Consider the following 27,126-nt stretch of genomic DNA (forward strand, 5'->3'; position numbering starts at 1 on the left):
ACAGAGAGGAACAGCAAGGTGACGGCAGGTATGTGTCAGAGGTCCTGCTACCCACGCTTTACAGCTGATGAGGCTCCCAGTACGGCGTCAGCTAAAGAAGCGGGGCTGGAGAGACGGGCCGCAGGCAAGGGCGAAGGCCTTCAAGTCTGCTGACTTCAGTTCTCCATCCTAAGAGCCCACATGTCCAAGCGAGAGAACTGATGCCACCGGTGTCCGGTGACCTCTACACCTCCACTGGGGCATTAACCTCGCTCACAACACAAAGCCATACTCACATGTCAATCCTGAGAGAACAACATACAACAGCAGCATCTGTATGTTTCAGAGGCTTAACCAAAGCCGCCATGTAAATTGAGTCCAGGCCGTGAGACCAGTCACGGCTCAAGAGGACAGCTCTCTCCTGAGGCAGGTCTAACCTCCGCTATGTGGAAGGGAGTGTTCCTGTCCAGTCTGCAGCCTCAGATCCCAGCCTCTCCCATCCACACCACTGCACCCCTTCCAGCTCTCGGGAGGCTAGTCACCCACAGACGACGTGTCCCCTGTAGGATGACAGCTCGGGGACACCCAGAGAGGCCTGAGCACATACTGTGTGCCTCCTACCTTCACGTGTGCCTGACATGTAAAAAGTCAAGAAACATGTTAAACGACATACTGCATACACTGAATAACCCTGAGTTGAGAGAAGATCTTTAATGTTAAATAGAAAGGGTGGAAGTCTGTGCTAGATACGACTACTTCTGTGAGGAGGAGGGACACTCAGAGACTAAGCTTAGAGCGTCAGTCTGGACAGGAGCCAGCCCCACAGCCTCCCGGAGAATGTGTGGCCGCACCAGGGGCAGGAGGGCGATTGCTTGTCTTGGGGGTCTTGGCACAGCTTTTCCGTTTGATTTGGAGGGAAGGTCTCGACCTGTAGCTCAGTTTCGCCTTGAACTCAATTCTCCTGCCTCAGCCTCCGAGGTGCAGGAATGATATTATGCCTGAGCTAATAGATCTGACGCTGGGGGACAGGCAGGCAGAGCCCCCTGGGTTGGCTATCAGTCTCTCCTGAAGGCCGCCTTTACTATTCCCAGCCTCAAAGGTCACCTTTCTCACCGTGGCGAGAAATAACAGAAGGAAGACTTAGACACTGACCAAGAGTGGGGCCATGGCCAAAGCGCCCCAGGCTTAATAGAAACCCCACACTTGTCTAGTAAGAGCGGAGACAGGAAACCCATGGAGAGAAAACACCGAGTAGGCCTTGTACATGCCTGAGGACCAATCCACACAGTGCCCAGAGCAGACCCCAAGCGGGGCAGGAGGCTGCACACAGCTGAAGATAAGAGGGACGACCAAGGACGGCAGCAGGAAGTTCCTGTCGTACTGGTGGGAACTGGGTTAGCTCCTTCTGCAAGTCAGGTCGGCGAGCCAGTCTCTGGCCTGCTGTCTCTGGAGCGCACCGGGCTCTCCAAGTGCAGATTAATGACCAGGTTGGCACCGGGGCTCTGTTTTATGCTGAGGTTTTGCTTTCCCCACGAGCGGCCTTTGCCATTCTGCTTGTGAGAGCCTCCCTCCCATTGGACAGTCTGTGCTCTGCTAACACTCCCACCCACGAGCTTGGTGTTCCGCCAGCTGCAGCTCTGTCCATTCTGACTGGACACACTGTGCCACTGGAAACTCTCACCACACGGAAACACGAGCCGCAGTCACATGCTGCTGAGCCGGGCTCCACGGGCGGCTGCCTCCACCTCCCTTCAGGGCAGCGACCTCTGCTGCTAAGCCTGCCTGTCCCAAATCTTGCTTGGGGATCTGGTACTCGGAGGCCAAAACAGCCCGTGAGGAAAAGGAAGTACGGTGGCCCAGAAGCTGTCATCTGAGGCCTTTACTCCAAATGGCTATGTCTACAGCCATTACATACATGTATTACAGCACACTCAGTGACACAAGCGAGCTGGGTCACTGAGATGCTCAGGGATGGCACCTATGGCCAACCTGACACCTGAGACTGATCCGGGAACACACATGCTGGGAGAGAACTGACCTGCATACCTGTGCCATGACACACACACTACCTCTCCCAAATACACAAAATAAATAAGCATTTTAACAACACAGTAAGTGTCTAATCAGATGCCCTTCCGTCAGAGCAATCAGCAGACCCGAAAGCTCAAAGTACTTCCCTCTCTCAGCAGCAACGCTCTTGAGTGTTTTAAGACTGGGTCTTGCTATATATAGCCCAGGCTGGCCTCAAACTGGTAATCCTCCTGCCTTAGCCTCCCGAATACCAGGATTACAGGTGCAACCCCCATGCCTACCTAGCGAGCAGATTATTTGAGTGGACAACACCAAATACCTAATTATATAATGTCCTTGGTCCAGAACCAAAGTTGTTTTGTGTTAGTCTGGCCTTGCGATCTGGTTCACGGGGAGGTAATAGGTAGAAAAGCAGAAGCAGAAAGAGCATTTGCTCGGAGCCTCTTAACGAAGAGCCCCACTCGGGGGCTGCCAGTCAGCACGTGCAGCCCCTGCAAGGTGACTGAAGAAAGGGTGGTGCGAGCCCGAACCTTACCACCGTCTAAGAAAAGAACAAACTAGAAATGAAGTTTAAAGTGTCCCACTTGTTTTGAAAGGTTCCTGGAAGTTTAAAAATAAACTAAGAGGCATTAGCAATCATCAAGAAAAAGAGAACACCCCAGTGACCCCATTAGGGACGGAGGCAGGCCTGGCCACTTCTCCTCCGTTGGGTGTGTGTGTGGGGAGGACGTCTGAGTAGGAAGTTATTCTGACAGGTAAGACGGCGTCTCCCAATGTGCTGCTACATGAAAATGTGACTGCCGAAGTGCGGCTGGCCTGTTCACCGCGTGCAGTGAGGGTGTTCAGAGCACCTTGGCTTGCCTGGGATGCCCACTCTAAAGCAAACCCCTTGCCAAGGCCCCACCACCTGGTCCTGTGGACGGGAGTTCTCGGGAAGGAGGACGGGAGGGCAGTGTGGGCAGCCTGATTACCTGTCGCTCAGGACGACTCCCTCAGCTTCCGGGGGAGCGATGGAGAGCTGGAATGGAGTGTTGAAGTAATGCTGCTGCTCATCAGACCGGTGCACGACCTCGCCGCCCCGGACCACCAGGAAGCCCGAGTCACCCAGGTTCGCTGTGTGCAGACGGTGGCTACTTCTGTCCAGCACCACGATGCAGGCTGTGCTGCTACCTAAAACAACACGGATGTCCACTCACGGTCTCCCCGGGCTGCTGCCCATCAGCACAGGGGCAGCTGTGATGGCAATCTCTGTTTACATAGGACCTTCCCCGTGTGCCCCACCCCAGAGAACCCTGAGGGGGGCTGAGGTGCTGCAGACAAGGGGTGTGGTGGACACTCTTCCTCCTGTAGACTTGGGGGGCGGGGAGGTCCCATAGCAAGCTACTGTGTTTTAATACTTAATTGCTGGAACAAGGTAACTGCAGCTAGCCCTTCTTTAGTTATGGCAGCGTAACTTCACTAAACTTACTGACGTTTAAGACAGGGACATAACCAGCCTCCTAACCCAGGCTGCCCTCCGCTGAGGTTCCGAAGCACTTTCTGGAGACTGATGACTCACTGAGGTCACAGGACCAATTTTCCCAAGTGGCTTGAAGATCAACCTGTTCACTTTCCAGAGGCTGGTGCCCAGGAGGACAAGCCCCACCTCGCCAGCAGCCAGCAGGCACCCGTGCAACCACTGCTGAACAAGGCCCAGGCTCTGGCCTGGCTGCCTGCAGCAAAAACTGTACCTGTCTCCACCAGAAGATAATGCAGCTCGCCAAGAAACAAATGGAGCACGCCTGTGTGGGTGGGCTGCTGGCAGCCAGTTCTCTGAGAATAACACAAGGGGCTGGAGAGATGGCTCAGTGGTTAGAGCACTGACTGCTCTTCCAGAGGTCTTGAGTTCAAATCCCAGCAACCACATGGTGGCTCACAACCATCTGTAATGGGATCTGATGCCCTCTTCTGGTGTGTCTGAAGACAGCCACAGTGTACTCACATATATGAAATAAATGTTTAGAAAAGAAGAAGAAGGAGGAGGAGGAGGAGGAAGAGGAGGAAGAAGAGGAAGAAGAGGAGGAAGAGGAAGCACAGGGCTGGGCAGAGTGCAGGGAGCCTGCTCACTCTCAGTCTGGGGAGGCACTGGGTAACTAATCTTTCTGAGAGTCACAGAGCCCTGAAAGCACGCATGTCCTTCATGCAGCAGGGCTCCCTGAAAGCACGCATTTCCTTCCTGCAGCAGGGCTCCCTGAGAGAAGCCATGGAAGGGGACCCTGAGAGACGAGAGTCGCACTGAAAGGTAAAAGCACTGGTCAGGAGCCAGAGACCCCGGAGAGCTACGCCTCTCCTCCTGCGCCACTGGAGCAGGCTGGCAGCCGTGTGGCAGACGCTTTCTAGCACGAGCCCGGTCCTGCCTCACACACTCAGCAGCGTGACCTGAACCGCAGGGGCTCCGCCACTTCCAAGCTCTACTGTCAGCTCTGGGCTCAGCTTCCTCAGTCACAGAAACAGGGCTGCGAGTAAATCCCTGGGGGGGCGGGCATGAGGACAAACCAGTTACGTTGTGGCAAACACCTACAGTGGGCTATCCAGTGAGAGCCACTAGGGAAGTGTGTCAGAGAATCCACTAGGAAAGGGAAGATGAATGAATTAAGAGATTAAAGCTAGTCCTGGGGGACTGGAGAGGTGGCTCAGTGGTTAAGAACACTAGCTGCTCTTCCAGAGGACCCAAGTTCAATTCCTACTGACCACATGGTGGCTCACAACCATCTCTAACTCCAGTTCCAGGGGACCCATCCCATACCCTCTTCTGGCCTCTGTGGACATACACACACTCAGGCACACATGAATATGCATAGGGTAAATAGATCGATTTAATTTTATAAAAGTGTTGACTTGAGACGTCCGTCATTGAGCTGCCCGAGTGCCCTCTGAGCATGCACCACGTCCTGCGCTCATTCATCAGATCACAACTGTGACCCCAGGCCTCAGGCCATGAAGGCAGGAGGCTGAGACACTCAAGGTCATCCTCAGCCACACTGAGTCCGAGGCCAGCCTGGGCTGTCTGAGCAGACTGTGGACACCCAGTTAGCCCCAGGGCACTGCTGTCCAGTTGCGCACGGCGAGCAGGCCCCTCGGCCTCTCTAGGCCTGTTCCTTCTAGCCAGCTGTGGAGAGCGCTCTGTGCACCGGCCTCGCCCTGTGTGTAAGCAGAGCACACTCAAAACCACAAGGGACAAGCAGAAGCTCAGCAACTACAGCCATCTGCTTCTCCGTGGGATTCCGATAGTTGTCCCAGTGCAAAGACCTAATTTAATGTATGCATCTTCCATCATTAATGTCCAGCAATTCGGCTCCCTTGTACTCTGCAGTAGACTGACTAAAAGTGACTTTGACACCCCTTTGGTGCCTACGAAAGGGACAATGTGGGCGCTGTGCCAGCCAGGGTGCTGTCAGAACCTGCTCTATGGCTTGCGGTGCCGTCAGCTTTCCTTCCTAAAAACCTCCAGCTACTCAACGTTACAAAACGGCCACACAGAACATCTGGGAGCTGATGAAATTAAATCGAGAGAGTGAGAAACGACCGCCTTGGAGCTGCTCCTTAGGAAACACCCGATGACTCACTGTGAAAACCTCAAGCCACCATTTCATGCCCCTGTGGAATCAAAATGGTCCTTGTGAGTCTTGGGGCTTTCACAGCCAGAGCAGGAACAATGAAGGAAGGCCCACACTGCCTGGCAGCTCACTCTCCTCCCCTCCTCAAGTGACCCAGCTCGCATGTGAAGATGAGGGTTGGATGCTCAGAGACTGACCCACATCGGCAGGTGCCCGGGCAAATCTCTCAGGTTAAAGTGGAATTATTTTTAGCACTCGGCCAACAACCGTATTAGGTCTGACACCTCAGCTTTCTTTCTTGTGTGGCGCTGGCGACTGAAGGGCGGCGTTGTGCATGCTGGATCCCTGCTCTAAACCGTGCTGGAGCGCTGGTCTCAAACTCAGATCCCCCTGCCTCCACTGCCCAAAGGCTGGGATTAAAGGTTCCACGGCAGCAACTCCTTGGACTCCTAAGAACTTAGGATTCGTCTCCAGCACCCACGCAGTGGCTCCCAACACCTGTGCAACTCTGGTTCCGAGGGACCCAGCACCCTCCCAGCCTCCACGAGCACGCACATATGACATTCACTAAAGGTAAGAAAGACTCTTCAAATAAAAGCACGCTCTAAGCACTACGTGTAGTTACACCCAGCACGGCTCTGCAGATTCACAGTCCTATTTAGCTGCCAACGCTGTGGAGGTGTGTGGGTTAGGTCAGGGAGCTGTGTGTGTGACAAACATGGCCACAAAGGATCATCTCAGTGGGTTTCAGAAGCGACAGTAATCCCAGCATTCTAAGTAAACCTCGGTTATGTCCTTAAACTTACTATCTCTAAGTTACCTTGGGAGAAGGTAAGAAAATGTACAGAAAACACACACACACACACACACACACACACACACACACACACACACGCACACGCACCCACCCCTCAAATCTTTTAGGCAGCAAAAAAAGGGACATTCTGTGCGGTAACTGGCCGCTCTAGGCCCAAGTAAACGCTGAGTGAGGTAGGAGAACTGGTGCCCACAGAAGGTGCTGGAAACTGTCTGGGAGACCGCTTTCCACTCACAGGTTAAGTGATTTGCCCACAGTCACAGCTCTGACAGAGGTACTAGGGCAGAACCTAGGATGTCCCACTGACCCGAGATGTCCTCTCACTACATTTAGAGAAGCAGGGAGCTGGCCCATCAGCCTGCACCCTACCTCCAGGACCAAGTACTGCAGAGACAGCCTACGCCGGGACGCTGCCCTCTGGCCTCCACACTGTGCGGTAGCACACGTGACCCCACACACAAAATAAACAAATGAAATATATTAATAAAAAGCGGCCAGGGGACTGCGAGCTGGCTCAGCAGGTAAAGTGTTTGGTGCCAAGGTGTGACCACCTGAGTCTGATGTACGACGGAAAGGAAATGATGGACTCCCGCCCGAGTCCTCCTCTGACCTCCATATCCACGCATTCATGCACAGACACGACTACTTCTAACAGGAAGAAAGGCAGTACCAAGCTGGATTCCAGGGGAGCTCTCAGTGGGAGGAAGACAGAAGTAGGCAGTAAGAAAAGAGCCTTTGCAGAGAAGAACTCAAGGGACACCTCATGTCACTGAGGAGAAGCTCACTTTAAACAGAGGTATGGGCCAGGGAGGCCCTTGTAACCAGAGAGGTTCTGGCGATTAGGACCCTGGGCAGGATGGCGCACACCTTTAGTCCTAGCACTCAGGAGGCAGACGGCAGCTCTCTGAGTTCGGGGCTAGCCTGGACTACGGGTAAAATCTGGCTTGTGTAGCTATCAGTGGGTGCTGTAAGGAGGGACACAGACGTCTACTCACCCAGCAAGGGTACTTTGTTTTGCAGCAACTCACAGTAGCTCGTGGTGAGAATCCCAACAGGATTGCTGGGGACAAAGCGTCCTTCTTTTACTAACCGCTCACATGTTCGCATTAAAGTCCCTGAGAACTGAGACGGGTCCACTCCATAGTCTCTCCACCCTCCAACGCCATCCGCAACTCCTGAAAGAGAAAAAGGGCTCTTAAGACCTTGATCATTGACTGAGAACTCGGCTCGGCGACAGAGCTCCTCCCTCCCACGCGCAAGGCCCTACGTTCAGTCCCTAGTGTTGCCCAAAAACAAGAAACCACAGTCATTTACTTCCCAGAAACCTTACCCCGCCCCTCCCTACCAGCTCACCGGTGCACACTGGTGTTTGTACTCGCGCAGCCTCAGTTAGGAGCATCACCGCACAAACTAACATCTTTGTTCACGCCGCCAAATCAAATGCTTACGACGTGGTCTTTTGACTATTCATGGATAAACGGTAGCACTTGGGAGGCAGAGTCAGGTGGATCTCTGTGAGCTTGAGGCCTGCCTGGTCTACAGAGCGAGCTCCAGCAATAACTACAAAATAACGAGACCCGGGGATAGAAAGCGCTGGGGATTACTTATGTGAGGGTTGTACTGACATCATGGGCCTGCTGCCTGGAGAGGGCAGAAGACGACATTGGCTCCTCCCCAAGCTGCTATGTGGACGCCAGGCACTGAATTCAGATCCTCCACAAGAACGGCCAGTGCTCTTGACTACCGAGCCACCTCTCCGGGCCCTCCCTTTTTTTTTTTCTTAAGTACCGATGTTACTGATGATAACTTTTGGGCCAGGGCTGGCAATCGGTACAAGAAAGAAGGGCAGAGCCGGGACATGTACTCACGCACACGGAATCAGATCCCAGAAGCAAGAAACACACACAGAGATAACGAAATGTCAAGAAATGAACAAAATGGAAACCAGATTCCATCCCTTTCCTCTTCCTTCAGAAAACAACGCTGCCCTGCCGAGCCGGCCAGCCCATGTGTGCTGAGGGGCCCTGGGAAAGGCTGCTTCACACTGAGCTTTGCTGAGTGGACTGTGAAAACTTAGAAGGGAGGCGGGAGAGTGTTCTCACTGTTTTACACTGACTAGAGATTCCGAGAGCACTTTGGGAGCTAGGCCTGGTAGGATAGGGCCATAATCCAAGCTACCCAGGAAGACTGTAAGTGTAGGCCAGGCCGGACAATTTCCTGATTCTGTCTCAGTAAGTCAGAAAGGGGCTAGGACATAGCTCAGGGGTAGGGCTCCTGCCTGACATTCACAAGACGCAGTGCCTCAAACCAATAGCATTTTGGTAGAAATCACTAGAGAGATTGGTTTCAGATTTTCCTTTTTCTTTCTTTCCCTTCTTTTCTTTTCTTTTTGAGACAAGGTATCTCTGTATAGCCCTAGCTGTCCTGGAACTTATGCTGCAGAGTGGGTTGGCCTCGAACGCAGAGATCTACACGCCTCTGACTCACGAATATTGGGACTAAAGGTGTCGCTACCAGTGCCTGGCTTCGCTTTTTCGTAAGGTATTTAAAATCACGTGTGTGGCTCATGGTCTGTTCTGCTGGGTGATACCAGTGCACGCTTCCACAGGTCCATGGGGCTGCCGGTGAGTGCAGAATCTGCTCTACGCTCCCTTTAGCAACAGGAAGGAGTGTTCAGTCAATAGACCCTGGACGTCACTGTTGTACTGTCTCCCATCGCACCCCTTGCAAAACAACGTGCTTTTCAACTCTTTCCAAAGTTAAAATCAATTCCTGCCTACTGGCTTTAAAGAAACAGAGAAGTGCCACACACATACACATTAGTAAGGCTTTCTACGGCTTTCCTGGAAGGATCTATAAGAAATGCGAACAATGGTTGTTTTAGAAATAAGGGACTGATTCTAAATGTCTAGGGCAGTGGTTCTCAACCTGTGGGCTGTGACCCCCTTTTGGGGTCAAACAACCCTTTCACAGGGGTCACCTGAGACCACCAGAAAAGATACTTACATTATGAGTCATGATAGTAGCAAAATTTCAGTTCTGAAGTAGCAAGAGAAGGATTTTACAATTGGGGGTCACCATAGCACAAAGAACTGTATTAAAAGGCCCACAGCATTACGAAGGTTGAAAACCACTGCTCTAGGGTTGACTGGAGTTACAGCCCAGCGGGACAAATACATGCCTGGAATGTGTGAACACTGTAACATATCATTTGGTTTTATTTTTATCTTTACCAAAAGCATGTGCCACGGCTTGGTCTTTGTGTGTGTGTGTGTGTGTGTGTGTGTGTGTGTGTGTGTGTGTGTACATGCCGTGTGAGGTCAAGGAACACACTCGCTGGGGTGAGCTTCTCCATCCACCTTGTGTGGCTCCTGGGACTTCAGGTCACCAGGCTTGCACAGGAAGCAGCTTGCCTGACCCACTGAGCCACCTTGCTGGCCTCCATACCTCATCTTCTGAGGCGATGTCTCCCTGAACCTTGAGCTCGCTGACTGGGTAGAGCAGCCCTCCTCGCCAGCGCTGTGATTACGGTACACGCTGCTACCTTGTCCTTTTATGTCATCATGCTCATGCAGTGGGCACTCTGCCGACAATCAATGCACTCATCTCCCTATTCCCCAGATTTTGTTTTTAAATTTGGGGGGAGGAGTGGACAAGAAGGCTGAGTTATAATAGCCAAGCAGAATTTATTTTTAATTAATTAAGTAAACAACTAAATGTGGGAATAAAAAGGCGGAGTATGGTGGCTGATGCCAGTAATCCCAACACTCGGGAGGTGGAAGCCAAGAGCTCAAGGCCAACTGTGCCGAGTTAGCAAGTTGGAGGCCAGGCTGAGCCACACACAGGTGTACATGCACACACACACACACACACACACACACACACACACACACACACAGGTGCACATACACACAGATGCACACCCATAGGCACAGACACATGCACATACATCAAAAATAAGAAAAACATAGGTCTGCTTGTTTTATGCTTTATTTATTTATTTGTATTGTAAGGCTCAAGCACTACCTAGCTACGTCCCTGAGTCAAATCTAGCACCTTCTGAGTATGAGACAGCCCTCCCATACAACATTTTTTTTTTCTTTTTCTATTTTTCGGAGCTGGGGACCGAACCCAGGGCCTTGTGCTTGCTAGGCAAGCGCTCTACCACTGAGCTAAATCCCCAACTCCCCCATACAACATTTATATTTGTGTTCATTCATCTGTCACAGGCATCTTCAAAGAACGTATGTGACAGCACTGGCTTGACATGATGAACACAGGAAACTCTCTGGTGAGCTCATAAGAAACAGAAGGAAGACAATGGAGGAGGAGACAATAGCAGCAGCTTCCTCCGTGTTATGTGACCACCAGCAAGCCAGGCCTCCCTTTGGAGCAATTCCAAACCAGCTGATGGGATGGGATGAAGCCTGGCGTCTGTTTCAAAATAACTGGGGGTGGAGGAGGGGGCGACAGAGGAGAGCCGGGTCAAGCCTGGTCGTGAATGGAGTGTTATTGAAACTGAATGAGAGCTGTGCTCGCCTCTACCTTGACCGACTGGAAACTTCCCACAATACCGAGTTTAAGTACAATGATGGCGACACTAACAATGTCAAAGAAAAATCACTCTTGTGCCTGCTTCGTGAGCTGCCAGGTGAGGTTTGCAGTCATGGGGGCCTATGAACTTAGCAGCAGGCTGGGGGTACAGGCAAGAGCCACAGGAGACACCCCACAGGAGCCAATAGCGAATTCTACCCTAATCTTCAAGCAGGTGTAGACAGGGCAGAACAAAGAAGGGGCGAATGCTTACTGTCATGCTTCTGAGGAACCCTTACTTCACAGGGCTTATGTAACGATTTATGTTAAAACACAGAATCAGAGATTCCAGTCCTGGGCACACCATCTGATGATGAATCACGCATTCTCTACTGCATGCACAGGGAAAGAATTTGCTCTTAAGCAGGCCCTGGTCCAACAGCCACATTAACTTAAATTACAAATCAGGGGGCTGAGTGGCTGGACAGTCCTTCTGACCAGCCATCTCGTGGAGCAGCACCACCTTTCAGATACCTGTTGCCTTTAGCAGACGAATCCTGGGCAAAATGCCACGGGCTCAATCATTGAGGGGAAAAAGAAACTCAACATTACTTCAGCTTTCCAAAAAAGCTAAAAAGGGAAATTTACATCTGGAGAGTGCTTACTAATCTACCAGGGAAAGAGGTGGGCGGAGCCAGACTCAAGCAAGGGCCAGAGTAACCTACGCCACATGAGTTTATGACACGCAGACCACAAGGAAGAGGCGAACCAAGCCTGAATAAAGCTGTTAGTCAAAATGCATATGTAAAGGACAAAACCCCCAAACTGCTGAAACTGTGACCGGGAAGATTCCTAAAGACACCACAGAAGTCAGCACAGTGTTTCCCAGCAGCAGCAGCCGGGGTCACCGTGTGTAGCAGTGCCGTGTGCCTGCATTAGGAACTCAAGTCCTAGCATGAATGGAAAATGTTTACAGGCCACTGAGGGAAGAAAGCAGACCTTCTTTGCAATGGCATTTGGCTGTCCCTAGGGGGTCCTCTAATTTTCAGACAGAGAAGGGCACGGGAAGGGACCTGTCTAACGGGGAGCTGATCCTCCATGTGACTACCAAGTGTGCACAGATCTGCTTGCTATGAAACGTAAGACGGCCTGGATTACAAAACACTCAGTGCCAGCAACAAGAACACGGCCTAGCAGCCTTCAGAGTTTGCTACTGAACACACAGAAAGAAAAGGTCTTTGGGTCTAATGTATTAATTAAATGTATTAAATAAAATTAACTGCATTCCATTGATCTAAATTTTATTACATTTTTAATTGGGGGTGGGGGGGTCATGGCATGTTAAAGTACATGTGTGTCAGTCACAGGATATTATGTGGGAGTCCAGAGTTCTCCTTGCCTGCTGTGTCCCAGGGATCAAGCTCAGGCCATCAGACTTGATGGTAGTGCCTCTGCCTTCTGAACTGTTTTTCTGGCTCCCTGTCTCCACTGTTTTCCCCCAAGGCCTGATCATGCATTTGTGACTTTACTTATTTTGGACTGGACTCAGTAGAAGCGCTCGGCAAACACGGCCTACATCTCCTGGTAATCGGTTCCTGGCGGTTTTCCTTGGCTTCCTTCATTCTCTTGGCCAAACGTTTACTCTGCAGTCTCCTCCTTTTCCTTACTGCGTCGGTCTTCAGGGCAATAGGTCTATGCTGTGGAACCCGTGTAATAAGATGCTCGATCCCGGGGGCGCTGCTCCTGGCCTCTGGGCTTCTTTATATAAGGGCGTCTGATGACACTTGGTGGAAATGATCTCCTTGAGAGATTAAAAAGCTTCTGGATTCTGCTGGCTCTTTTGGGCTCCAACTGCTAGGAAACAGTATCTGTCCGTCCAGGAAGAGACTGCTAGGAAACAGTAGTATCTGTCCGTCCAGGAAGATCCTCCTCCCTGTCTTCGGTTTTACAGTGGCCAAGCTGAGAACACTCAGCTTGGCTCCCACAGTGCATCTGCAAACAGATTCATGCTTCCTCTCTCTAGTTCTCCTTGGTCCATAACAAAAACCTCCCCTCACTGAACAGCACGAGCACTCACCCCTGGGTCAGGACAGCTTGCTTCGTGGGAAAACTGTCACCCCCACCCCGCAGCCCCCCATCCCCACCATTGCTTTGGACCACAAGGCCTTCCACTCTTCACCCAGAGTATCAGCGGCGATTGGCGGCGACTTCCTGGCTACGTCCATGTGGAACTTGGGTAGCTTCTCCCCTTGTAGATTAGTGACCGATGTAGATGTACGCTAAGCGTTTTCCCTCTGTGGCTTTACTGGAAAGCTGAAGTGCTGTTTGAGGTTTTTTCCTCCTCAAGAGATTGAGCTGGTGGCATTTTGCTTGGGATCCTCGTTCGATAAAGGCATCAGGTACCTAAAAGGTGGTGAGCCGCCTGGCTGATGTGGAAGGGCTGTCACCTCAGACCGCACTCTCTCTCCTGCATGAAGCTTCTGTCACATCAGTGAGTTTCTGACAGCAGTGTCTGGGAAGGAGATGTTCAGCTTCATCTTGACACAGCCGATGGCCTAGGAGGTGTCCAGCCCACCCCAGCCCATCCTGCCCCAGCTCACCCCCAGACCTGGTTTCTCTATGCAGCCCTGGCTGTCCTGGAATTCACTCTGTAGCCGAGGCTGGTCTTGAACTCACAAAGACCCGCCCACTTGCCTCTTCTGGGATTAAAGGCTTGGCCACCACAGCCTAGTGACCTCCCTGTTTTTGAAACAGATTTATACCAGTTGCCAGGCCAGTCTCAAAATCCCCAGCTCAAGCCATACTCCTGCCTCAGGCTCGGCAGCGGGTGGGGCTATAGTCCCTTAACTCTGAATGTCAAGAACTCCAGACTGCACAACAGAGGCCGCCAAGGCTCCCGAGGAGGAAAGACAGAAGCAGAGCTACAGTTTGTAAGAACGGTCCTCGGAGCAGGTGCAAAGAATGGTCTGGCGGCAGAAGAAAGGGAGGGCTGAGTAGGAAAGGTAAGGCCTGGGGCTAGAACAGGCAATTGCTGAAATAACTAGAAAGGGACTCCTGTTTCTGAGACAGGGTCTCTCTGTAGTCCCCGCTGTCCTAGCACTTGCTATGTAGGCCAAGGCCAACAGGCGCCATTGCACAAGTGTCTGCATGAAACCAGGAACTGAGCTGGATGGGACCTGACACCACAGTGGTGGGTGAGAGGCTAAGGGAAGAGTAAGGAATTGCAGGGTATGTGCTCGAAGTGATTTGACTTTGAATGAGAATCCTGGCAAACAGCCAACCTGTTTTACATCTTATGTACTGTCTTACATCAGACAACAAGTGACTGAGATCCAGGAAGACCCATGTGCCCAGCCTGTGATCAGCAGGTTATAGTGAACTGGCCCTTCCTGCCACCTGAGGCAGCTGCAGAAGCTACCGTTAACTCACTGTGGCTATCTTATGTCTCCAGGAGTAATGTTACAGGAACACTGCATACATACAGTAGCTCAAACCCAATTACAACTCTTATTAGATTAAGATAGCGGTTACGGATCCGAAGGGCTGAGCAAAAGCCTGAGAGGAGACCAGAGAGCACGAAGCCCTCTAGTTCTACCAATATGTCCTGAGTAGGAAATGATCAACTACAAACTACTTACATCATTAGACTTGTGTTTTGGCTTTTGAGACAAGGTCTCTCTGTCACCTGAGGCTGTCCTTGAACCAGAAGCAATCCTCCTTTCTGGCCTGACCTCCTGAATGCCAGAGATTGCAGGCAGGAGCCATTTATAAGATGCAGATCTTAGGATGCAGAGTTTTAAAAAACACAGTGTTAAGTTTTTCATGCACTGATTTCCTAAGCAAAGAAATGCAAATGAAGCAAAGCCAGCTCTGCCGGCCTCCCTTTACCTGACGGTGTCCGCTGCCAACACTGTCTCCCTGGAGCCCCTCCTGCCCTCATGGCTTTCTTTCTCACCTTTCCTTAACAAATTATTCTTCGTTCTGTTCTAATTACTTTTTAAAAAAGATTTATTTATTTATACATGTACACTGTAGCTGTCTTCAGACACACCAGAACAGGGCACCGGATCCCATGACAGATGGTTGTGAGCCACCATGTGGTTGCTGGGAATTGAACTCAGGACCTCTGGAAGAGCAGTAGAGCAGTCAGTGCTCTAACCACTGAGCCATCGCTCCAGCCCCTCTAATTACTTTATAAATAGAATTCTAAGTAACGATTTCTCATTTTTAAAATTAGAATCCTTTTACCTTTACCAGTTACAACCATACAAAAATGGCGCTGCAGGGCTGGGCTGGAGTCTGGGCAGCGAAGCTTCAGCACGCCTTTGCCCTGGGCTCAATCCTCTGCTCCACTGACAGACGACGCTTTGCACTAACTTCCCGTGATAGTTTTGTTCCACTGGGCAAAAGCCCATGGAATATATGTTTGGTCAATAAACTCAAACTATGGATGGCACCTTAAAACTCTATCTCCCCAGCTGCCTGCTGTGACCCTGCAGGAAGCAGAGGGACCCGGGAAGCCTCTCAACTAAGCTGCCATTAGCATAGATGCCTCCAATGGCCCACTACACTCCCAGCCACAGTGGGTCCATGCTGAGACTGCTTTTCTTTTAAGGTGTGTGTGTGTGTGTGTGTGTGTGTGTGTGTGTGTGTGTGAGTGTGTGTACAATGCTACATGTGTACAGGTCCTGAAAAGTGCAGAAGAGGGTGTAGGTTCCCTTGGAGCTAGAGTTATAGGTGGTGGTAAGAAACTCAACTTGGTGCTGGGAACCAAACACGGGCCTCTTGCAAGAGTGACGCTCGATTTTAACGGCAGAGCGGTCTCTGCAGCCTCTTCTGTATCCCCACTCACACACACCTCCCAGACTGACCTTCGATTATTCATAAGATCACTCTGGACAATGACACCTAGAGAACACTGCATTCCACTTCTAATATAAACACCAGTGAAGGACACATGGCAGGTCACCTTTTATTACAACATACTTAACACAGACGGAGGCAAAACTGCAAATAGTCCGTAGCATCACCCAAGGGAGCGTGTCTCATCGACACGGGAGCCTTAGGCTCCAGCAAAGCAAGCTGCTTCTCAGGGGTTGGTTTTCTGTCAGAAAAACACCTCTCATGTGGCTTGGATGGGAGTATCTGCTGTGAAGGGAAACTCCAGGACAGAAACCTATGACTCAAGCTGGAGCTAAGAGTAACAGATGAGCCACTCACAGCCAGGGCACAGCCACTGAGACAGCGCTCAGCTGTTTCTCCACCCCTGTAGAGATGGAGTCTCTCAGCCAAGCCAGGGCTTCCCTGCAACCCTGGCATCACAACAGGAAGACCAGGATCAGATGAAAATGAGATGAGCACCCAGCTGCCTCGGTATCAATAGGAACAGGTCATATTTACACCAACATTTCTGAAGCTTCAACTCTGGGACATCGGGGAACACTCCCCTGTGACTCAGGACTGAGAAATGTGTCTGCAAAGGAATGAAAGGGGCAAGGTACTGAAGAGTACACTTGCCCACCACGCGGCTGCACAGTCCTCAGTCCTCTGGAGGAGAAATCACAGGGGCCGCAATGTTCCGCTGGCCTTAACAGGCCAGGAATTCCCTCTGCACAAAGCTTCCTCAAAGCAACCTCTGCATCAAGCACAGAGACCTGCGCCTTTCCACTCCAGAGACTGAGTTTCCATCAAACGCTAGATCTCTAAGGAGAACAGCTAAGATCAGGCTCAAGGACAGAGGGGAAGAAAGGGTCCACCCTGTAGAAACCCAGACTCTGTCAAAGAAATGGACGCCCAGGACAACAGTCAAGAGACCCAAGCAGGAGCAAATGGCCTATTTTAGAGGTTTCAGAATTAGAGCAAAACAAAAACAGCCACTTATTCCTTAGCTCAATAAGCAAGAAGACTACTCAGTAATCAAACTAAAAGAGTGTGCACACAGACACACACACACCCCTACACACACACACCCACACTACACACACATAGGCACAACACACACACAGGCACACCACACACACACACACACACACACCACACACACACACACACAGGCACACCACACACACACAGGCACACCACACACACACACACACACACACACACACACACACACACCCCACACACACACACACACACACACACACACACACCACACACACACACACACACACACACACACACACACACACACACCCAACCCATCTTCGTTGTCTTGATCAGTTGCTTTGTCTTTAAAAGCAGTAAGAAGCCCTGGAATGAGGGAGGGTAAGGAAGCAAGAGAGTGAAGAGAAACTTGAAATAACATGTGTGTGTGGGTAAGGGCTTGAGATTGATGTAGCGTGCGCCTTCCTCTGAACTCTCTGCCTTAGTTCTTGTCACAGGGCGTCACGTTTGTTCTCTAACTTTAGCTCCCCATAACCAACAACTCAAGCTCCAGCAGGATCTGACTTCTCTGGCCTCAGAGAGCACCTGTACTCTCTCATGCACGCGCTCTCTCCTCACCCACTCTGCTACACACACAGACACACAGACACACACACAGACACACACAGACACACAGACACAGACACAGACACACACACACACACACACACACACACACACACACACACACACCAAAATAAAGAAACAAATCTTCAAAGAAAAAAGAAAAAGCACCTAGGTGCGGTGGTGCACACCCTTAATCCCAGTACTTGCGAGACAGAGATAGGTGGGTCTCTGTGACCAGACCTGGATGGAGGCCAGCCTGGTCTACACAGTAAGTTCCAGGATAGCCAGAGTTACAGAGTAAAGCCCCCTGTCTTTTTTGTTTGTTTGTTTGTTTTAAAGGCAAACACTGAGGAATCATCTACTCTAGCTCAACTGCCAACTGCCATTTGGGGAACTGGCTGGTAACTTACAGATTTAATATGAATCTCTGGCCAGTCAGACTCCCTCCGGACACTACAGAGAGGCAGGCTGTCTCTCTGAAGCCACTTCATTCCTTTCTGACCTCCAACACCATCTTCCCCAAATGTCGAGTGTTGTTAGCTCTGCTCTCTGGTCTGGGAGACGCAGCCAACAGATCACCACCTGGGAGGAGAGGTCTCTGCCTGGATCATGCCTATGGCCAGTGCTGGAACTGAGTGTGCAGAGTTGAGGGCCTCTGCAGGAGCTGTCCATTGGGTACTTCTCTGTGTGGCATTTGTTGGTCTACACTGGCCCCTTAGGATGAGAGAAGGGTTGTTCTCCTCTTTTTAATTGATAAGATTAGATCTAGGGCTGGGGAGATAGCTCAGCGGTTAAGAGCACTGACTGCTCTTCCAGAGGTCCTGAGTTCAAATCCCAGCAACCACATAGTGGCTCACAACCATCTGTAATGAGATCTGATGCCCTCTTCTGGTGTGTCTGAAGAGAGCAACAGTGTCCTCACATATATAAAATAAATAAATCTTTTTAAAAAAAAGAAAAAGAAAGAAAGATTAGATCTAGACCATTGGCCCTAAGGGTTAACCTAATATTTCTAACAACTGAGTGCACCCTTCCCTCCTTTCTACCCCTTCCACCAAAGTCTGACAGTCTGGCCCTAAATTCCTAAGCTCATTCAATCCTCCTGCCTCACCTCTCCAATATAATAAGTGGAAAACGGGATACCTCAAAAAGACTATGTATGTTTAACCTGATCCCGGTATTGCCCGCTTTTTTCACCCCTCTGTAAAGTAAACAGCAACCCCTGAGAGAGGCTGGGTGCCCCGGTCAGGCCTTGTAGTGCTCCCCTCAAAGACCCGTCCTCTGGGCTGGAGACACGGACCAGCAGTTAAGAGCACTGGCTGCTCTTCCAGAGGTCCTAAGTTCAATTCCCATTAACCACATGGTGGCTCACAGCCATCTGTAATCAGATCTAGTGCCCTATTCTAGCCCGTGGGCATATATGCAGGCAGAATACTGTATACATAATAAATAAATAAATCTTTACCAAGAAAAAAAAGAAAATGCTTCCACAGAAGCCAAACATGCAGGGGTGCTCAGGGAGCAGAGGCAGGCAGATCTCTGAGTTTGAGGTTAACCTGGTCTACAGAGTGAGTTCCAGGACAGCCAGGGATACACAGAGAAACCCTATCTAAAAAAAAGAAAAGAAAAAAGAAAAAGAAAGAAAAGAGAAGACCTCCATAAGATCTAGTCATAGGGCATTTTTGAAAATGAGTGATTGATGTGGGAGGGTTGCAGGCAGCTATTGTGGGTGGAGCCATCCCTGGGCTGGTGGTCTTGGATGGTATAAGAAAGCAGGCTGAGCAAGCCATGGGGATCAAGCCAGTAAGCAGCACCCTCCATGGCCTCTGCCTCAGCCTCTGCCTCCAGGTTCCTGCCCTGCCTGAGTTCCTGTCCTGACTCCCTTCAGTGATGAACAGTGGGGAAGTGTAAGCCGAATAAACCCTTTCCTCCCCAAGTGGTTTTGGCCAGGGTGTTTATCACAGCCACAGTAACCCAATTAAGACACCATCTCACGGATCCAGGTCAGTTTATTAATTCACTCTGTGTGTTGTGTGCATGTGTGGGGGAGAATGCCACAGCTCCATGGAGGCCAGAGGACAAGGCGTGGGACTCAGTGCTCCCCTTCCACCTCTACGTGAAGTCCGAGGATAGGACTCAGGCTGTCAGGCTTGGCAGCAAGCTCCCTGCTTGCTGAGCCCTGGCGAATTCATTTTTATCCTTTATGTCCTATACTTTCAAGATTTTTTTTCTTTTTTTTTTTTTTTTTTTTTTTTTTTTCCGGGGGTGGGGACCGCACCCAGGGCCTTGCGCTTGCTAGGCAAGCGCTCTACCCGTGGGCTAAATCCCCAACCCCACTTTCAAGATTTTTAATAAGAATACCAATACATTTTGATAACAAAAAACGATGTAGACCCAGTTAAAGTGCATCCAGCACTTATCCTCAACATTGGAGCCATTCAGCACGGTTATTAGCATCCACTACCTGCAAGGCACTGCTGCAAAAGACAGCCACAGGGATTCAGACTTCTAAGCGTTCCTGCCCATGGGACGCACGGTGAGGCAATTACAGTTACGGTGGAGAGCAAAGAGGTTTTGGATAAGTTACTATGATACGACAAAGTAGACATAAACCAGTACGACATTATAAGGTAATCTAAACGGTAACTCCGCCAGCAGGAGGCAGCACTAGAGGCGCACGGAGTGAGTGGAAGTAGGAAGAGCTAAGGCTAACCTGGGCTACGTGAGAACCTGTCTGTCCCTTTTTGAAGGAAACATAAAAAGCAAAACTAAAACTAAATCCTAAACAGATTGAGTATCCACAGGAAGGGATGGGAAAGTGTCGGAACGGTGAGCAGGAAGGAGAATGACGCCTTCCTGCCATTTTCACCAAGAAGGATAAAGTACAAGTTAGGAAGGCTCAGGGAGAAGGAGTCCCATGTGGAGAAACCTGGCCTCGGGTAAATACCTCCTGAACCCAGGCCAAGAACCTCACACCATTAGCAGTCCCAACAGTGCAGCACGGGAGCCAGGGCACTCAGGAGATCCCCTGGAGGGAAAGGCAGACCAGGCGCCACCAAAGTCAACACTGGGCTCCTATTTGCCTCAGTGAAGGGCTTTGTCTTACTATTGGCTTAGGGAGAGCTGACACCTGCGCGGTATTCTGACTCAGCAAAAACGGCCTCCAGGAGAGAAGTAGCACCAGTCTCCCTTACGCGGCAGTGCACTGGACCAGGGTCCGCTCTGAGGCAGATCTGGGCGACTCCAGCTAAGTCTTAGACTAAGACGAGTGTCTGCTTCACGCATGTGTGAGAGGCTCATACCATGACCCTCTGAGGACAGCAGTGTAACTCCACTCACCTGTGAGAGTGCAGGTGCATGGAAGCCTGTGTACAGGTCACAGTGTGCTGCCCACAACTGGCTGTGAGAAAAGCCAGCTGCTGCGAACCATGGTGCACACTAGTAATCCGAGCACTTGAGGGGAAAGAGGAAGAAGGACCATGCACTCAAGGTCATTCTTGGCTTCATAGAGTTCAAGACCAGCCTGGAATATGTCAGATCCTATCTCAAGCAAGCACAGGCGCGCGCGCGCACACACACACACACACACACACACACACACACAAATCACAGAGGTAGGGAATGGATGAAGCTCAGAGGTAGATCACCGTGAAGCGTGCCAAGGCTTGGGGCCCACAGCACAGACAAAATAAAAGGTTTTTAAAAAGGAACAGACAGAGGGTTGGGGATTTAGCTCAGTGGTAGAGTGCTTGCCTAGGAAGCGCAAGGCCCTGGGTTCGGTCCCCAGCTCCGGAAAAAAAAACAAAAAACAAAAAAAAAACCTGTGCCGACCAAAAAGGAACAGACAAGACTCTTCCAGAGAACCAGATTTGATCTACAGCCTCCACATGGGGCTCACGACTCTAAATCCAGCCCCCGAGGATCTCCTGGCCTCAAGGGCAGCAGATACAGGCGTACACACAGGAAATATCCACATACGTAAATTAGGAATAAAGATTTTTTTTAAGGGAGCAGTACAGAGGCTGTGCAGTCTACAGCGAGCAGGGGAGTGCTTGGGGCTTCTCTGATTCCCATTCAGAAGTCGCCAGCTCTCCAGACACTGGTCTGCGGTCACAACCAAAAGACCATGTCCACTTACAGATAATGTATAAAAGATGAGTGAGAGGATCTTTCGGGTCTCCAGTCAACTCCCCAAGCCTGTCATTCAATAGCTCATTAAATATTCAACAGTGACATTTGCAAGTACTAAGGAAGAAGCATTTATTTGTCTGTAAAAAAACACAAAGGAACAGAAAGATGCACCTGCACTCTGAAGCAACGTCATTTACCAAGCATCTCTGGCACACGCTGCCTGCTGGAGGGCCTGCTTTAAGTGGGAATTCTAGACAATGAGCACTACACAAAGGGCTACCCATTTTCTTCAGTCATTGTGATAACCTCACTGGCTGCCAACATCTTCTCACCCCCAGCCTGGCCAACACCTGGCCCAGCAGCTCCCAAGCCCTCACTACAGGCTGAGATGTCCCTCCGAGCCCTGGCCCTCGAGGTCTGCAAAGCACAGGTGACTCTCATAGGTGTTACTGTCCCAGCACTCAGCAAGCCACAGGCCCAGAGATTCTGCCTCCAAAAGCCACTAAGCAATCCTTCCTTTCACCCCCAAACTTGGTCAGTCCTCTTGCTGGTCCCAGCCTGTCACAAGCAGCCCTTTAGCCTGCACTTCCAGGGTAGAAATCCTGAGAATCTGCTGGGTGCAAACCCAGTTCCCAACCCTCCCTCCCTCCCGTGTCCTGTGTCACTAAGTTCTCCTGACCCTGTCTGCACTGCCTAGAGCCCAGCTCCTTTCAACTGCCCTGGACGCAGCCCCGTGGAGCTCAGCTCTTCAGCAGCTGCTGTTTTATTCCAAAGCATCTGTCTGTCCGCTGTTAGCTCACCGCCATGTCCGCATGCCCCTTCCGTGTATAGGCCGCCCTTGCTTGCTCGTAGATGGGAAAAGTATTCTTTAGGACACAAGGCACTAATGATGCTGCTTGCCTCTGGAGAGAGGGGCTTCCAAGAGGAGGCGGGAAGAGGGGCTGACTCTGGCTCCAAATCACGCTGCCTGGATAAGGAGTCCGTTTGGAAACTCCTGAGAAGGCGAGAGGTGAGCGCGCCCGGCCATCTGTCTCACACACAGCTTTACATTTACTGCACGAACTAGTCTGAGGCGAAGGCTCCGTTTTCAGCTCCCTTTCTCTTGGCCTTGTCACAGGGCCATGTGCGTATTTTCAGAGAAGTGTCAACAAAGACTCAAGAGAGTAAAAACTTTTTGGTGACTTAGCTAAAATGTTGAAAAGCTTTTTTTTACAATGATCAGTTTTGAATTTGAAGTCACACAGTACCTCGTGAAGAAAGACTCAGGACCCTGGAGGACATCCCCCATGAGATCTCATTTCACAGGAAAACTCGGAGACCTATTCCCCACTAGTGGCCAAAGCTCAGGTCCAGCTCTCAGGGAACAGCTCGAGCCTGACCTGGCCGGGAGCTGCTGTCCAACACTGAAGTGAGAATACAAGCGCTTTTGTTTGCCTCATTCTGTGCAGCCAACCTTTGGCAGCTCTGATTCTGAGAAGCCAGAAAACAAAAACGTGCTAGGTGATGGTAGTCTTGAAAGGTCAAAACAGGCGGTCAATAAAACAGTCTGCACATCCCCGGACCTGCCACAGCACATTTGTGGGAAGTCATTTTGTGGACCCTGGCAAAACGGCAGTCTCTTAGTGGTCTGTGATTCACACCAAGAGCAGATATAAACTGTGGACAGCCTGCTAAGTACACACGTGTTAAATGTGACACTCCAGGGGCTGACAAGAAGCTTACTGGAGAAACTGATCCACAGCGTCTGGATCAGCATCAAGCTTGAAACCTTTCTGGAGAGTTCTGGGGTGCTATGTGCAACAGGGCCTTGTGCAGAGTTCCTCAGTCAGCCCTAAGGAGCTATTCCAAGGGAAGAGAGGCTCGCCTCACCGTGACTTTAGGCAGGGAACTGAGTACAGCCTAAATAATAAACGTAGAGGGCCAACTGCAGGAGATGTGATGAACTCTGCTCCTCAGTAGAGACACATCCACACTAAGACATGTATGTGGAATGTAAGCTAGCACACTGCTCGATAGTGTGGAAAGTCCAGTGCTGATTACAGCCAAGGTATGTGCCACAGGAGTCTTACTCACGACCCGTTATGAGCAGGTGCTCTTTTATAAGCACAAAGCTGAGCACTAGAAAATGCAATGGAATCCTAGGTTCGAGTCTCACTTCAACATTAACTGCACCAAAACTGCCCACTCCTAAACTTTACGGATGAAGAAACACAGCAGGTGACAGGTCGGGTGCAGCTGTGTCTGGAGCTGCACGGTTTTCAAGAGCCACAGAACTGTTCTGCTGTCTTCAGTGCTGCTGTCAGGGGAGGCGGCTGACTCCTGGAGTCAGGTATGCAACATGGCTTAGAGGAAAGAAAGGGAGGTCTTCCCTCCTTTCACAGAGGACCTGTCTGCTCCTCCAGTCCACCCCCCAGTCGCCACTTGGTATCTTATCGAAGCACCTGGCCCCTCTTTTCTTCCCTAACGATCTAAAACTAAACTGAAAGAGCTGTGCCAAAGGCCAGCTCAAGTCCTAATGACCAGTGACTGCCTGTTAGCAGCGCCACCCTCTGTGGCCTTTGCTGGGGCTCTGGCCTTAGGGTTGATTTTATGAACTTTTAGCAACAGCAAGAATACGAAGCTCGCATTCATAAGTGTTCGTAACAGCAGCCGTGCACTAGAGGCCAAACTCCGATTCTCAAAGGGATGGGAGTTAACACGTATTTTGAGAGATAAACTCACAGGCATATTATTTTCAATGGGCTAAATAAAGTATAATTTCTTTAGAAATAAGATTCAAAAAATACAAAACATTTTCCTGAGAAGTCTGAGGGCCTAGGCAGAACCGTAGAAAAGACACGGGGAACTACATAAAGGAAGTTGACATTTAGCCTCCAGTTGACGAGTGTTTGATCTGCCAGAGGACGTGGTTGTAGGTCACATTCTGACCTGGTGTAGTGTTCCTGGAGCCACACACCAGCACCAAGTCCACCTGGATGCTGCTGCAGCCATTCAGCTTACATGCCGCCTGCCCAGTTTAGTGATACCTCAGCACCCCAAATCCCTCCCCAGCCGGAGCCCATCTGCACCCTACCTTCCCCAGAGATTGAACAAGTCTTTTATCTAAAGTATAAGCACTGTGCTTCTAAAATCCAATGGCTTACTCTACAGAAAGATCCACCCAGAGCCCTCTAGAGATTATTAACGCCTTGAGGGAAAAGCTGAAAGTCAGGACAATGTCAAGTTGAGCCCAAAGTCTCCAAATTATGATCTGGTGGCCAGGAAAGGTCGATGAAGGTAATGGGTGAAAGTGAAGGTGTCTCATCAGCACCTCACAGTCTAACTCGCCCACACAGCAGGGCGGGGAGCTGCAGAGCTCAACAGCAGACACCCTCCCCACCAGCCCTGTCAGCGGCCAACGGGATCTGAAAGCCACACAGTCCTCAGCAGCCCTGTCCGTAAGTCCAGACTTCTCCCCTTTCTCAATAGTGCATCTTTTCTTATTTTCTTTTTCCTTTTGTCTTTTCTTTTGTTGAGGTAGGGTCTCACTATGTAGCCCTGGCTATCCTAAAACTCACTATGTAGCCTAGGCTGGCCTCAGACTAACAGAGGTAGGCCTGCCTCTACCTCTCGAGTGCTGGGATTAGAGGCCTATATTACTAAGCCTGGTGACACTGAAAACACATATATCTATTATGTGACATCAGGCAAATTTAAGGAACTGATTAATCTCAGAACTTACATATTTAATTACTGCAAATTAAAAGTTAATTTACTATACCAATTTACCAGATGTCCAAGTAATTCCACTCCCAGTTTTACACCTGAAAAGGTTAAAATTACATGTGCATAGCTGAGTGTGGTGGCATGTGCCTACAATCCCAGCACTTAAAGGAGAACTGCTGAGATTCAAAGCCAGCCTATGTAGTGAATGCCCATACACACTCCAAAATAATATACACTCCTGTGCACACGAAAGCTTATATACAAATATGCCAAACATTACTCACAATAAGATGTGAAAATACAGACTGATACCAATGGATGAGCACATCAACAGAATGCAGTATATACCCCTGAAACGGAATATTATGTGGCCATGATAAAGGACGAAGGGTTGACACTCTCCAACCTCAACTTCGAAAACAGGTAAAGCTAAAGAAAACAGCATGGAAGACTACATGTTCTAGGATTCCAATTACACACACTGCCCAGAACAGGGAAACTCAGAGAACCGAGCTGCTACCAAGGTTGGGAAACACCCACAAGTGGCGAACAACTACAAGTAGACAGAAGGCTTGGGGTTTTGTTGGGTTTTTTTTTGGGGGGGGGTGGCAGATTCTGGACTCAGGAAAACTGTACAACCTTGTGAATACTGAATATTCATTTTTAAAAGGTGCCGTGTCATCTCATGTGACTTTGCAATTCAGTTTTGACATATTTTTTTTTTTTGACCTGTATTGTGGGGCTAATGGTCAGAGGGCAGAGGTCAGAGGGCAGCTTGAGGGAGGCGGTTTTCTCCTCTGGCCACACAGGTCCTGGGGCTCAAACTCAGGTCATTAGGCCTGGTGGCACCCTCACCAGCTGAGCCATGATCCAAGCACTGCAGCTCAGCTTAAAACAACAAAGACTCAAGGTCATCAACAGATAGGCTTGACTTTAAAAAAATCCTCACTACGAGAAGAGGCCAGTGTTCTGACAGGACCTGAGATTCCAGAGAGGGCTTCTTGAAATGCCAGTGTCAGTGCACTGTCTGGTGACGACATATGTAAAAGTGCAGTGCAGATACAAGTGTTTATCAAGACTGGAAATATCAAACTGGACCTACCCTATGTACCCAATGCGGCTCCACATGTCCCTTACCTGAGCCTGATACATCAACCTTCAGAAGCTGGGCATGGTGGTGCTCGCCTTTAATCTGACCACTCAGAAGGCAGAGGCTGGCAGATCTGTTAGGAATCTGAGGCCAGCCTGGTCTACACAGTGAGTTCTAGGTCAGCTTCAGCTGCATATAGTGAGGCTGTCTCACAAACAAAACCGGAGCTAGAAAGATCATGATTCCGCAGCCAAGTGCACTGGAGGCCCTTCCAGAGGACCTGGGTTTGACTCCCAGTATTCACATGGCAGTGCACAGCCATTCAGAATCACAGTTCCAGGGAAGCCAGTGTCCACCAAGGACAGTCATGCATATGGTACACACACACAGGCAAAACACCCACACACACAAAACAAATATTCTTAAAAATTAAAACACCCACACACACAGAACACCACCACCACCACCACCCCCAACCACAACCACCCCCACCCCCACCAAAGCGTATTTTTAAGATTGGCAAGACTCACAGAAACACTTCAGAATCTTGGCCCAGTAAAAACTCAAAACCGAAGGCTGAGTAGAGAACTGTTTTATTTTCATGTTTAGGTTCCAAGCTAAACCAAGCTTAAACAAACACCCCTCGGCTTTTAAGAGCGGCTTCACAGCTCAGTCTTTAGAGGCCAGAATTTATACTGCACAGCCCATGCCTGCCATTTTCAAATAAGTGGTTTTCTGTAAGCTGTTCATCA

The 27,126-nt window shown here is 50.2% G+C and overlaps 1 protein-coding gene across 1 annotated transcript in view; it reads right to left on the reverse strand.

Moving 5' to 3' along the window:
* The window catches only part of Pptc7 (protein phosphatase targeting COQ7), a 38,442-nt gene that overhangs the window by 6,079 nt on the left and 5,237 nt on the right, over positions 1-27,126 (reverse strand). The window contains exons 2-3 of the mRNA XM_032887139.1: positions 7,419-7,598; positions 2,982-3,180 (exon numbers count right to left, since the gene is read on the reverse strand). Of these exons, the coding sequence (XP_032743030.1) occupies positions 2,982-3,180; positions 7,419-7,598 (379 nt within the window). The remainder of the gene's footprint in view (positions 1-2,981; positions 3,181-7,418; positions 7,599-27,126) is intronic.

The sequence above is a fragment of the Rattus rattus genome, chromosome 16 (assembly GCF_011064425.1).
Source record: "Rattus rattus isolate New Zealand chromosome 16, Rrattus_CSIRO_v1, whole genome shotgun sequence".
Classification (NCBI taxonomy): Eukaryota; Metazoa; Chordata; class Mammalia; order Rodentia; family Muridae; genus Rattus; species Rattus rattus.